The sequence below is a fragment of the Gymnoscopelus microlampas genome (assembly GCF_963454915.1).
Source record: "Gymnoscopelus microlampas genome assembly, chromosome: 24".
Lineage (NCBI taxonomy): Eukaryota > Metazoa > Chordata > Actinopteri > Myctophiformes > Myctophidae > Gymnoscopelus > Gymnoscopelus microlampas.
The window spans coordinates 15,025,269-15,040,363 of NC_139961.1; the positions used below are offsets into that span (position 1 = coordinate 15,025,269).

General features: G+C 42.8%; 1 protein-coding gene across 2 annotated transcripts in view; it reads left to right on the forward strand.

Moving 5' to 3' along the window:
• tmem198ab (transmembrane protein 198ab) overlaps positions 1-15,095 on the forward strand; it is a 46,578-nt gene that overhangs the window by 24,164 nt on the left and 7,319 nt on the right. Inside the window, exon 1 of one of the 2 annotated variants that reach the window (XM_084050705.1) lies at positions 14,489-14,717. The exons of the other annotated variant lie outside the window; for it this stretch is intronic. Within the exon in view, the coding sequence (XP_083906831.1) occupies positions 14,537-14,717 (181 nt within the window). The 5' untranslated portion in view covers positions 14,489-14,536. Of the gene's footprint in view, positions 1-14,488; positions 14,718-15,095 lie in introns of those variants that run through there. 2 annotated transcript variants of the gene reach the window in all.

The following is a 15,095-nucleotide window of genomic DNA, read 5'->3' on the forward strand; positions in this document are numbered from 1 at the left end:
GTCGGTTCAAATCACTGTGACACAGATATAGGACAACATTTAAGTAAAGTACTTGAGTAAATGTACTTGTAACTTTACACCACTGTGTATATGCAGACAAAACAATATTTACAATGAATTCTGAAACAGCATTCTATCCGTTCGAGAACCGCGTTGCTGTTCTACGCAGACCGGCTGCCGTTACGTAGGTCCATATTTGACATTGCACGTCTCCTTAAAAAAAAAAAGAGAATTCAAGTTGTGTGTATTTATAGCCGTCGCTTGATTTATTCATGAGGTAAACTCATTTCCACATTCGGCACTCGCTCGCGGCTCCGGCGAGTTCAGTCTTTTGACGTCAGCCGAGGACAGGAGAAGGCGAGACTTGCCCGTGTCTTTGTGTCTGCTGCTCGCTGACTCGTGTTGTTGTGTGCAACAAACCCCCTTCCAAAGCTCACACGCCGTGACTCGCTGCTCCAAAAGACAAGCGTCTTTTTTAATCGAGCGAGACGGTCAGAAAGTAGAGACAGAGGGCGGGAGGTTTTGAGTCCAGAGCATTGGTGTTGTCAGGTTCTAGAGCAGTGGTTTTCAACCTTTTTCATGCCAAGGACCCCTAAATTGATAGTTTGTGGTGGTTGGGGGTATCCACGTAATCCATGCTAACCCGCGAGGTCGGGTCTCAACCGGGGCATCTCTTCTCCCTGCATTTGTCTTACCTCTCAGCTCAAAAGGTGCACCGGGGGGGGGGGGGGGGGGTGGACTTACTCAAAAGAGTAAAATAAATGTCTTCGTATCCTTAATGCACAAATGGGTTGGCCTAGTTTGTGGCCTGGGTCGGTGGCCCTGACAAGACCCACTGCAGTGCAATGAAACAAGACAAGGATTATGTCAGACCGAGGGTTAATGGCGCTTCCTGAGGTCGAAGAGAGGGCGTGTGCTGTGGATCGAACCGAGCGCTTCTCATCAAACCAATGTCAGAGCCGGAAAATCAAACCAATATATTATATCTTCGATGTGAGACAAACATGTGTCATAGCTTAAATGTTGTCTTTTCCTAATATTGAATATTTTTTGTATTAGTGTTTTACTTTCATTAAGTATTTGCCTAGTCTCCTTTTGGAGAATTAGAAGGCGAGAGGGAATGGGAGCTGTACTGTCATAACAAATGACAAATTAGAGATAGGGCGAGATGTTTCCCTCCCATTCGTGTTATCTCAGACCCTTTATACTTGATATTTCTTTTAAACTTGTGCTTATTATTGAAAAGACAGTTGTTTCCCTATTTTATTTATCATTTTGGGTGGTCCTTGACATAAAAAAGTTTGAGAACCACTGATATTATAGCAACATAAGTTTTTAAAAAAAATGTTATTTTGTAGAATCCACCAGAAGCAAATATTTGAGTTAAAAATGTTTGCTTTTGTAAAAATATGTATATTCAAAGATTTGCACACATTTTTTAGATTTTTCAGATCTAGCAGATCTACAAGCTTGTTGCACGGCACTGAGTGGCGCTACGAGCTTGTAGATCTGCTATTTTTGAATAGCCAAAGAAATAAAAAAAAATGACACAGATTCTTTACCCGGTCATAATGGGTTAAAACAGTTGCTGCCTGAAAAACAGGTGACTGGAAAGCAAAGTCCTAAAAACTCTTCCAGAGAGGAAAGAATCTCAGTCTGTGTGTGTTGAAGGGCGTTCCACGAGCTTGGCGCTTCAAAGGAGAGAATGCAGTCTTACCAAGTTCAGCACTAGCCCGGGGGGCTATTTAAGAACGAGGCAATCATTAAGAACGAGTTATGTAGGTTCCACGGTTTCATTCCAACAACGTTGTGAATTAACCCATTAAGACCTGAAGCCGAGTCTACAAATGTCTTCTAAATCCCAACAGTATTCTGAAAAAACGTATGTTTCTATATCAGTGGTGCTCAAACTTTTTCATGTCAAGGACCCCCAAAATTATATGTATTTGGCCGCCGACCCCGATCTCAAAATATGTTGTTCCAGGGACCCCCCAGAAGCAAAGATTTGAGTTTAAAATGTTCGCTTTAAACAATACATATTCAAAGATTTGCACACATTTTCTCGATTTTTCAAAAATAGCAGATCTACAAGCTCGTATATCGTATATATATATATATATGAGCTTGTATATCTGCTATTTTTCTGCTATTTTTGCCTCGCTATGAGCTTGTATATCTGCTATTTTTAAATAGCCAAAGTGTAAAATAATTCTTTTTAGCTCAAATGAAAAAGTGACACAGATACGTTCCAGGTCTTAATGGGTTAATCTATGCTAATTTATTTGTGATTTTATTCGGCACTTTATTATTGTATGTAGATTTTTTAATTCTTCCTTTTTGAATCTTCTTTTATTCTTTATGAATAAAGATTTTCGGGTTGGTAAGGTCCAACAGTGAGAGCACTGTTTGTTTTCCCCCCAAGTTTGCCACATTCAGTCCCATTTGATTTACCCTATGTAGGCATTTTGTATTTTCATCTTCTTGTCTTACTGCAAAACCTACGGAGCTCTGGAGTGGCCATTGAGAGAAAAACATGTTTTATCCGTGGCCACAAGTTACTAATCCGTGGCCATAGAATCCGTGCTATATATAACATTTTACTTTAAGAAAGTTATAAAACTTATGTAAATTAATATTCAGGGATTGACTTTTTTTGGCCTACTGGCAGTGCACCAGTGTTGATTTCGTCGACTAAAACTATGACGAAAAACGTTAGTCGACTATCTTTTTTCACTGACGAAAATGAAATAAAAACGAAATAAAAACTAAGCTATGATGACTAAAACTGAGACCAATTATATTGACAATTTCGTCAACAAATAAAAACTAGACTAAAATGTTAGTGAGGGACGAGTGGAGAAGAGATCCAGTAGAACTGAAAGACAAGTCATTTTGTGTTTGGTTACGCTCGTCGGGTGTTGTGCTCTGAAAATAGCAGATCTACAAGCTCGCGTCGCGTTACGACGCGTTGTGAGCTTGTAGATCGGCTATTTTCAACATGCAACCAAGTGTAAAATCAGCCATTATGACGCCATCAAGGCACCGCCAGAATACATTTTAGTCGACTAAATGAACTGTAGATTTAGTCGACTAAAACTAGACAAAAACTAAAACATTTCTGGTGACTAAAATATGACTAAAACTACATTTTATTGAAAAGACTATGACTAAAACTAAATCAAAATTTGGTGTAAAAATCAACACTAGTGTGCGCTGCAATTTTGACGCTGATCGGTCCAACGGTTTGTGAGATCAGCCGCGGACACGGACACACACACACACCCTCCTCTAGACCGGTGGTTCTCAACCTTTTTCTGTTCGTGAAAGGGTTCAAAAAGGGTTCAAAAGTGAGACCCGTCTGATACGTGAGACGGCCGGGTGGGCCTTTTCAGCGCGAACCAACAAAGAATACTTCCAAGTTCTTATTTATCGGTAACGGAAAACAAATGTATCTTTTGTGTTTTTGCAAATTATTTGGGGGCTCACTTGCAACATCCTCACGGCCCACCAGTGGGCCCCATCCCACAGGTTGAGAACCGCCGCTCTAAATAGCTGTCCTTCCGAGGAGCCACGTGTTCAAAAAGTTGAACTTTATGATGGCAATGCTGTTTAGAGTCCAAACGGAGCTGCTGGTTCAGATGCAGGCAGCAACACCCTATTTGCATTTGAATAGCACCATAACACACACACACACACACACACACACACACACACACACACACACACACACACACACACACACACACACACACACACTCCGTGTGTGTACTACTGTGATGAATAGCCAACATAAACCACTGGAGCACAACGCATTATTGCACACATGATTCATATACGAAACTAACACACAACAGTACACATTATATGTACACACACACTCACACAAACACATTATGCAAGAAACTCACAATACATAAATAAAGTGATGCAAATAATCACATACTCATGCAAATATCCTCCCGTACACACACACACACACACACACACACACACACACACACACACACACACACACACACACACACACACACACACACACACTTCCCCATTTTATACAAACATGTCATATTAATATTTTTGCCTCCTGAGGATTAGTAGGTTGTTGATTACCCCAGCAGAAGAGAGAGAGAGAGAGAGAGAGAGAGATTTGGTGTGTGCGTGTGCATGGGAGGGTATTTGCATGAGGGGAGGGGGGGGGGCACATTAAGCCGTTTATACTGTAAATCAAAATGTTGCAGCAGTTTTTTTTTTATGTTCACTGTGGCTCATCCTCTAAAAATAAACCGAGAGAGAGAGAGAGCTAGACAGAGAAAGAGAGAGAAATGAGAGAGGGGCAGGGGGGGGGGGGGTGAGCGAACAGGACCAGGAGACTGAGAAAAGAGAGGTAATCACTCTTTCCCGCATCTTCCCCCGTCCTTTGCTTCCTGTCTGTTGTCATGGCGACGGTGGGGATGCTGACTGGCTGACTGACTTGCTGCTGTGTCGGTTTCCCCCGGTATCCAAGAACCTGACCAATGACAGAGCAGGCCAAACCCCCATAGCAACAGTCTGTGAGCCAATCAGGGCCCCCTCCCCCCCCTGTCTGCTCTGTGTGTGTGTGTGTGTGTGTGTGTGTGTGTGTGTGTTGGGTTTCTGGTCAATTGATAGTGTTGCGGCGTCCTGCATTCCCTCCTAGAATTGTCTCTCACCTCAAATCACTTAACCCCTTAAGACCTGAAGCCGATTCTACAAATGTCTTCTAAAAAAACAGTTTTCTGGGGAAAAAAAGTATGTTTCTACACCAGTGGTGCTCAAACTTTTTTTATGTCAAGGACCCCCAAAATGATATTTATTTGGCCGCCGACCCCCATCTCATAATATGTTGTTCCAGGGACCCCCCCAGAAGCAAAGATTTGAGTTAAAAATGTTCGCTTTAAAAGAATATATATTACAAGATTTTAACACATTTTCAAGATTTTTCAAAAATAGCAGATCTACAAGCTCATAGCGCGGCACTCGGTGCCGCGCTATGAGCTTGTAGATCTGCTATTTTTGAATAGCTCAAATTGTAAAATAATGCTTTTTTTTTAGCTCAAATAAAAAAATGCTTCTCCGGTTAATCCGCTTAATGGGTTAAGCAAATAGCTCACAATGCAATACACGCGCGCACACACACACACACACACACACACACACACACACACACACACACACACACACACACACACACACACACACACACACACACACACACAGACGGCTATGGGTGCACTTCCTGTATGTTGCTTGCATTTGAGTGGAGAGGAGAGAGGAACACGGAGAGAGAGACAATGTGATGATGAGCTCATCAGACCTCCTACACAGTCTCATATGGCAAAGACGTGATGTAACGTCAAGATACCATCCTAACCCCTAGCCTCTTTCAACCTATACGTATATACTTTAGGTCACAGTCCTTCAATACCAGTGATTCTCACCCTTTTTAAATGTCAAGGACCCCCTGGTGGTCCCCAGATCTCAAGTTGAGAACCATCCTATCCTCCTATAATTATTTGACAAACCTCTGTAGTGCGTGGGTGCATGGTGTGTCGTCGTCGAGGCCGAAATTGGTAATGCCCGGTGGCTGGAGCAATTGATCTGAATTTGCACACAGCCATTGACCCTTACCACGTGCACCTAACAGCAAAGCCCCTTTTTTTACGATAACACGAAATCTCAGCCGTTTATTAGCGTTTTTGTGTTCGCTGGCTCCCGGGTTGCCAGATCATGTGCGCATAAGGAAAATTAAGGATAATTCCTTTTAACAGGTTGTTCATGAAAGTCCTTGCGGTCTTGTTTCCAATGAGAACCTGTGAGCAATTAGGGGTTAAGAGTCTTGCTCAGGGACAAATTTCATTTCATCGACACATATGCTGTCCTGGCCTGGAATCGAACCTGGGGCAACCAGGGCCTCTGGCTCCCTAGGCGGGTTCACTAACCATTCAGCTATGGCCACGGGTATGGTCTAGTTAAGTATATTAAAATTGGCTAAAGGGAAGACGGCAGGCGGACCATGGCCATGTCACTCTGACATAACCATATGTCATAAATGACATAACGACTTAGGGGGGCCCCCTGGGACCCCCTGCTTAAAATGTACTTAAAGCATCAAAAGTAAAAGTACTAAAATGTTTGAAAATAGCAGATCTACAAGATCGGCTATTTTCAAATAGCCTGTGTATAAACTAGGGCTGAAGTGGTTAATGTATGTTTTATAATTTAATCATTTATATCTGCAAAGTAACTAGTAACTAAAGTTTTGAAATCATCGTTGTGGACTGGAGTAAAAGTGCAACGTTTGCCTCTGAGATGTAGTGGAGTAGAAGTGAAAGTAGGGATAAATTGTGCTTAAGTACAGTACTTTGAGTAAATGTACTTAGTTACTTTACACCACTGGTCCACGTTCTTGTTACAAGATGCCAATATGCTTTTCGAAGTCTCTCCAGTGAGATGGAGTGGAGGACAGTATGTGTGTCTGGTCTAAGGCAGTGGTTCTCAAACTTTTTCATGTCAAGGACCCCCAAAATGATATGTATTTGGCTGCGGACCCCCATCTAAAAATATTTTGTTCCAGGGACCCCCAGAAGCAAAGATTAGAGTTACAAATGTTCGCTTTAAAAAATATATATTCAAAGATTTGCACAAATTTTCAAGATTTTTCAAAAATAGCAGATCTACAAGCTCATAGCGCGGCACTCGGTGCCGCGCTATGAGCTTGTATATCTGCTATTTTTGAATAGCCAAAGTATAAAAGGTCATAATTATTCTGATGCTATATTTACACATTTTGCTGGGTACCCCCTGGAACCCCCTCAAGTACCCCTGGGGGTCCCCGGACCCCACTTTGAGAACCACGGGTCTAAGGTCTCCGGTTCCTTCCAAATGAGATTCAGCGACTCTGTTTTTGGCCTTTGATGTGACGTCGTCTCGTCGTATAGCTTCCAGGATATTGTTATTGTTTTGGGGCTTTTGGAATGTCTCACAGGGAGCACTGGCTTTGCTCGAAGCGCTGTCTTGTCGTGTCTTGTTTACCTCAGACACAGCTTGCACTAGTACCCTCCAGAGAGGTTGGCTAGGTTACACGCGCGTGCGCACACACTCACACTCTCTCACACACACACACACACACACACACACACACACACACACACACACACACACACACACACACACACACACACACACACACACACACACACACACATCTATCCTATGTTGTTGTGGAACAACACCTGCCCTGTTGCTTTCTTTTACGAGGCCAGGTAATAATAATAATAATAATCCAAATCTACAAAGTAACTAGTACGTTTTGAAATAGTTGTAGTGGAGCAAAAGTACAATATTTGCCTCTGAGATGTAGTGGAGTAGAAGTATTGGAAATTGGAAATACTCAAGTAAAGTACAAATACCTCAAAATTTTACTTAAGTACAGTACTTGAGTGCATGTACTTAGTTACTTTAGGACTTCACACATCTGCTCCTCGACAGTATACCTGCTCTCGTCTCTCTCTCGTCTCTCTCTCTTTCACACTCTCACACACAAACGTTCCCATCAGCGTTGCCATGTCAGCTTATCATAAGCGACTTTGGGGCTTGTTTTTCTGTAAAGTTGCTTTTGAATATTGGTAGTTGCGGGTTGTCTTTTTTGTTTGTTTGCTTGTATCTGAAGTTGCTTGTTTGGTCTTGTTACCTAAAGTTGTTTAAACCAGTGGTTCATATACATTTTCATGGCAAGGACCCCCAGATTAATATGTATTTGTCCACAGACCCACCCGTCTGAAAATATTTTGTGCTGATAATTTTTTTTTTAAATAATCACAAATTACCATTTGTTTCCCCAAGATTTTTTAATGTTTTTTTTTATTTTTATAGCAGATCGACAAGCTGTGAGCTTGTAGATTGGCTGTTTTTAGATAGCCGTAGCCTAGTTGCTTCTTTTGGGCTTGTTTTTATAGAACAAACTGAAGCTGACCACACTAGGGCTTCACCATATTAGCAAAAACATGCAGTATGTGATAACACTATTGTAATATTTAGATGATGATATGACTCGCGATAAGTAAACAAATACTGAAGTATACAGTTGTACTGTATTTCTGCCTCATGTTTGCTGCTGGCATAGAACCCAGACAATGAATAGCCTTCTGTTTGCACACACTGAAAAAAGAGAAGAAGAAATTGCACCTGGATAGAGCTGCTATTGACAATGAATATATACCACAAACTTGGTAATACAGTTCCTCACTGCTCCGCTTAACCCTTTAAGACCAGGAACGCATCTGTGTCATTTTTTATATATATATCACACACACACACACACACACACACACACACACACACACACACACACACACACACACACACACACACACACACACACACACACACACACACACACACACACACACACACACACACACATACATATACATTTTTTTACTCAAATCTTTGCTTCTTTGCAAATTTAATTTTGGGGGTCCTTGAAGAAGTTTGAGAACCACTGATTTAGACACATACGTTTTTTTTTTAAACTGTAGGATTTAGAAGACATTTGTAGAATCCCCCAGAAGCAAAGATTTGAGTTACAAATGTCTTTTTTATATTAAAAGATTAGCAAAAACAAAAAAACAAAAAAAAGGCAGATCTACAAGTTCATAGCGCGGCACTCGTTGCCGTGCTATGAGCTTGTATATATGCTATTTTCTCCTGGTCTGAATGGGTTAAAACAAAAAACATCCTTTATACCTGGATTGCTGAAATGAATAGAAACCTGGAAGCTAAGTAATCTCTTATTGCGCTATGTATATCGTTGTGCATGTTGATATTGCAATGACGCAATTTTTTTTGACATTTTGCAGCCCTAGTACACACATATTGTACACGCACACGCACACTCACACTCATACTCACACTCACACTCACTCAAAGGTCCAAACGCACTACAGCTGGTTCATAGGGTGTAAAACATGTATTCCAGTTATTGATAGAATTGATTGAATAACATGTTAGATTGTCTCTAAATGTCCTCAACACCACACTGAATTGGCATCTTATTGACCACTTTGTTTACTTATTGGCAACGGAGATAATTAGATGATCTTGTTTGTTAGATAGAGAAAACAGAGAAGGGAGATGAAAAGAGTGCACTTTTAAGCTACTGTAACGTGTGTGTGTGTGTGTGTGTGTATGTGTGTGTGTGATGTATTCTTGAATACAACAACAGCAGTCGTGACCTCCATACAGTAGGAGTTATGTAACCTCTGTAGCTGATCTAGAAACATAAAGACCCTGGATAGATGGATGGATAGATAGAGGTGAAGACCCTGACCCTGAAAACAGGGAGGACAAGAAAAGGAGTGGATCCGATGGCGGAGAGATCCCAGAGTCCTCCTCCCTATGGGGTTGCTTTGTAATGCCGGTGGTGTGGAAATGGAAGCTTTTGTTTCCGTGGTTTGGTTCTGGGCTGGAGTTGTTTAACCCATTGAGACCTGAAGCCGATTCTACATGTCTCCTAAATCCCAACAGTTTTCTGAAAAACGTATGTTTCTATATCAGTGGTGCTCAATCTTTTTCATATCAAGGACCCCCAAACCTATATGTATTTGGCCACGGACCCCCATCAAAATATGTTGTTCCAGGGACCCCCCAGAAGCAAAGATTTGAGTTAAAAATGTTCGCTTTAAAAATATATATATATTCACAGATTTGCACACATTTTCACGATTTTTCAAAAATAGCAGATCTACAAGCTCGTAGCGCGGCACTCGGTGCCGCGCTATGAGCTTGTATATCTGCTATTTTTGAACAGCCTAAAGTGTAAAATAATGCTTTTTAGCTCAAATCTAAAAATTAGACAGTTCCAGGTCTCAATGGGTTAAAAGTGCAAACACTGTGTGTGTGTGTGTGTGTGTGTGTGTGTGTGTGTGTGTGTGTGTGTGTGTGTGTGTGTGTGTGTGTGTGTGTGTGTGTGTGTGTGTGTGTGTGTGTGTGTGTGTGTGTGTGTGTGTGTGTGTGTGTGTGTGTGTGTGTGTGTGTGTGTGTGTGTGTGTGTGTTTAGGTATGCATGCGCACGTCTGCCCTCACGGCGCATGAGGGCAATCGTCACGTGCAGCGAGTAGCGACTTATCCTGTTCCTACGTGGTAAAATCCTTAGTGTAAATGATAAGGCCTTTCAAAGGCCCTAACCTTTTCAGGAATCCAATTTAGTTTGACTCGGTTCCACAGATAAATATTGTGAAAATAGCCGATCTACAAGCTCACAACGCCTCGCGTTACGAGGCGTTGTGAGCTTGTAGATCTACAAGCTCACAACGCCTCATTTGTGAAAATAGCCGATCTACAAGCTCACAACGCCTCGCGTTACGAGGCGTTGTGAGCTTGTAGATCGGCTATTTTCACAAATGTAGCCTTTTTCTTATATTATTTGACCAGTAATGGTCTTTTTTCTTTAAGGTATTAAAAAGGCAGACAGGGTGCGATTTTTCGCACGGAAAAAACGGACAATATCATTTTTTAAATGAACACATGGTTCTCAATGACCTCATGCACACCGGCTCCCAATTTACCGTGCGGCGATGCGATGCGGCGATGTGTTTATTTTTCTTCAATCGAACCCAGTTCGATTCGTGCGTCTTTCCGCATGTGGTAAAAACTCATCTATCTATCTATCTCTCTCTCTACATCTCTCTCTCTCCTCTCTACATCTCTCTCTCCTCTCTACATCTCTCTCTCTCTACATCTCTCTCTCTCCTCTCTACATCTCTCTCTCCTCTCTACATCTCTCTCTCTCCTCTCTACATCTCTCTCTCTCTCTACATCTCTCTCTCTCTACATCTCTCTCTCTCTCTCTACATCTCTCTCTCTCCTCTCTACATCTCTCTCTCCTCTCTACATCTCTCTCTCTCTCCTCTCTACATCTCTCTCTCTCTCTACATCTCTCTCTCTCCTCTCTACATCTCTCTCTCTCTCTACATCTCTCTCTCCTCTCTACATCTCTCTCTCTCCTCTCTACATCTCTCTCTCTCTCCTCTCTACATCTCTCTCTCTCTCTACATCTCTCTCTCTCTCTACATCTCTCTCTCTCTACATCTCTCTCTCTCTCTCTACATCTCTCTCTCTCCTCTCTACATCTCTCTCTCCTCTCTACATCTCTCTTTCTCCTCTCTACATCTCTCTCTCCTCTCTACATCTCTCTCTCCTCTCTACATCTCTCTCTCTCTCTACATCTCTCTCTCTCTACATCTCTCTCTCTCTACATCTCTCTCTCTCTACATCTCTCTCTCTCTCTACATCTCTCTCTCTCCTCTCTACATCTCTCTCTCTCTCTACATCTCTCTCTCTCCTCTCTACATCTCTCTCTCCTCTCTACATCTCTCTCTCTCCTCTCTACATCTCTCTCTCCTCTCTACATCTCTCTCTCTCTACATCTCTCTCTCTCTACATCTCTCTCTCTCTACATCTCTCTCTCTCTACATCTCTCTCTCTCTCTCTATCTCTATCTCTCTCTACATCTCTCTCTCTCTCTCTCTACCTCTCTCTCTCTCTACCCCTCTCTCTCTCTCTCTCTCTCTCTACATCTCTCTCTCTCTCTACATCTCTCTCTCTCTACATCTCTCTCTCTCTCTCTCTCTATCTCTCTCTCTACATCTCTCTCTCTCTACCTCTCTGTCTCTCTCTCTACCTCTCTCTCTCTCTACATCTCTACATCTCTCTCTCTCTACATCTCTCTCTCTCTACATCTCTCTCTCTCTCTCTCTACATCTCTCTCTCTCTCTCTCTCTCTCTCTCTCTACATCTCTCTCTCTCTCTCTCTCTACATCTCTCTCTCTCTCTCTCTCTCTCTACATCTCTCTCCTCTCTCTCTCTCTCTCTCTCTCTCTCTACATCTCTCTCTCTCTCTCTCTCTCTCTCTCTCTCTCTCTCTCTCTCTCTCTCTCTCTCTCTCTCTCTCTACCTCTCTCTCTCTCTCTCTCTCCCTCTCCCTCTAGCAGCTGATTGTTCACTCTTGACACAGTTTGTGCTTTGATGAATCTCTTTGGAATGGATCGTCCTCTGAATGCTTAATAAAGACTTGTGTGGAGTTCTGGGGTCAGGCGGGGACAGGAAGTTTTAGCTCCCTCCTTAAAACATCTGCTGTTAAAAAAGTCACTAGAGATGAGGTGCTTTAATGGTGTGTGTGTGTGTGTGTGTGTGTGTGTGTGTGTGTGTGCGCGCCGAACACCTGTTCGCTGTTTGTCTGCAGAACAGATGGAGCACGTTTGTGAGGTTAGAGGTTGGCATTTTCTGCTTCGTTCAGTAGTTCTAGTGAAGATCATTTTAAAGTGGAGTCGACTAGTCATCTTCACATTTTATTTTTAGAACGCCCGACATAAATAAGTACCTCCAACAAGTGCCCTTATGCAGTTAATTAAAACTGTGGTTCATAACCTTTTCAGGAATCCAATTTAGTTTGACACGGATAAATATTGTGAAAATAGCCGATTAGCCGAATAGCCTCGCAACACGAGGCGTTGTGAGCTTGTAGATCGGCTATTTTCACAAATGTAGCCTTTTTCTTATATTATTTGACAATTTGGCCAATGTTTGACCAGTTTGTATAGTACAGTTTGCTTATTACTTTTGATGCAGTAATGGTCTTTTTTTTCTTTTTAAGGTATTAAAAAGGTCTTAAAAGTCCTTAAATTGACACTTCACTGTCATGTGGGGACCACCCTGGGGGTCCCTATCCCCACAGGTTGAGAACCACTGAATTAAAAGACACAAACATATTGTTTAACCCATCAAAAACAGTTTTCTGAAAAACGTATATTTCACTTTATCAGTGGTGCTCAAACCTTTTCTTGTCAAGGACCCCCAAAATGATATGTATTTTTTGGCCGCTGATAATATTTTGTTCCAGGGATCCCCAGAAGCAAAGATTTGCTTTAAAAGAATATATATATTTTCAAAGATTTGCACACATTTTGATGATTTTTCAAAAATAGCAGATCTACAAGCTCGTAGCGCGGCACTCGGTGCCGCGCTATGAGCTTGTAGATCTGCTATTTTTGAATAGCCAAAGTGTAAAATAATGCTTTTTAGCTGAAATGAAAAAGTGACACAGACGCGTTCCAGCTCTCAATGGGTTAAAATAATATATATTGAAAGACTTGCACAAATTGTCAAGATTTAGCAAAAATGGCAGATATACAAGCTCGCTATGAGCTTGTATATCTGCCAGTTTTGAAGAGCCAGCTTCTCAACCCGGGATGCCCCACAGTGGGGAAAACTCTGGACTTAACCGAGGTATTTGTAGTGGTTATTTATCATCACCAGGTACTAAGTAAGGACGCTGAACGCGTATGGGTTTAAATGAGGTGAAATGCATGGCTCGTTCAGGAAAAAGGTCATGATGTCACTGTACTTGGCAGCAAGTTCGGCTCAGAAGGAGTCAGAGCAGCGGCCATCTGGGAAATGGAAAAGGTACCTGGTTTGATCCCGGGGCTACTCAAGCTTTGTGTCGAGAGAGGACGTCCCTGTTCAAAAACAACGAGCCTCCACTCTAATGTCTCCCCCCTGTGCCCTCTGGGGCTGCGCACCGCTTTTAATAGGACGGGTCAAATGCTTTTAATAGCGCGAGTCAAAGGCAGAGACGTGATTTCCCCACGGGGAGCACTACAAAATACCCTTTTTTTTAAAAACTTTCTCTCCGCTGCAATCCTGCCCGAGTAGAGTGCTGATTGATAATGTGGTCAACATTTCTATCACCAATACCAGTAGGCCTGACCGGAATCTGGACGCCAAACCGACTTTTCATGTGACTGTGGCGCAGTTGTGCGCGTTGACGCAAAATCCTTTCCAGACGACCAGTCTTGACACATTAAAGGGATAGTTCACCTCACAAAATGACTGGCTTAGTCTCTGGTAGGAGACTCAAAGAGTCTCTGTTGAGTCGCGTGGTCATCAAACTATTGGCTTGAATGCGACAAAAACATGTCGTTGATAGAAAATAAGTAATTTTGGGGGTTGAACGGAGGCCGGTTCTACAAATGCCTTCTAAAGGCATTCAATTGTATTAAAACACTTTGAAGATCTATCTGTCTTTCTCTTTCTGTCTCGCTGTCTCTTCCTCTGTGTCTCGCTGTGTCTCTCTGCCTTTCTCTCTTTCTGTGTGTGTGTGTGTGTGTGTGTGTGTGTGTGTGTGTGTGTGTCTCTCTCTCTCTCTCTCTCTCTCTCTCTGTGTTTCTTTCTCTAGTCATGGATCACACTGGAATCGGACGTCCGTAAACAACACGCCCGAAACCTAACGTTCTCAAACCTCTCTTTTTCTCTCCTTCTCTCTCATCCCCTCTCCTCTGTCCCTCAATCCCTCCAACAGGTATGTCCTCGTGGTTGGCCGTCTCCCCATAGCCCCCCCTAGCCCCCCCACCCCCTCTCCCTGCCTCATTCTCTCTCTATCTCCCTCCTCCCCTCCTCTTCCTCTCTTCTATCTCCTCCTCCTCTCTCCTCTTCCTGTCTGTCCTCTCTCTCTCTCTCCACCATGACCTCCTCCTCCTCCTCCACGGTGGAGACGTTGGCCCTGGCCATGGCCTCCCCCACCAGCCAGGAGTTGCTGCGCGAGCGGCTGGACGGCTGCGAGGACTCGGGCCGGCGCTACGAGGTGGTGCCGTCCGTGGTCTGCTCCATGTGCTGCCTGTTCGGAGTCATCTACTGCTTCTTCGGTGAGAGTGTGTGTGTGTGTGTGTCAGTGTTGATTTCGTCGACTAACCCATTAAGACATGAGGCCGATTCTACAAAATGTCTTCTAAATCAATGGTTCTCAAACTTTTTCATGTCAAGGACCCCCAAATTGACACTTATTAGCCCGCGGACCCCCATTTGAAAAGATATGCCAGGGACCCCCATAAGAGAAGATTTTTACGGCTCTAGCAGTGATTCTCAATCATTGTAATTTAAGGACCCCCCCAGTTTGACATGCATTAGGCTACGGACCCCCATTTAATGGCATTTCTATCTCTGGGATCCCAATTCATATTGTAAAATCAATGTTAATTTAACTCTGAGAGTGTACAAATGGAACCAAATGGACCCGTTACTCT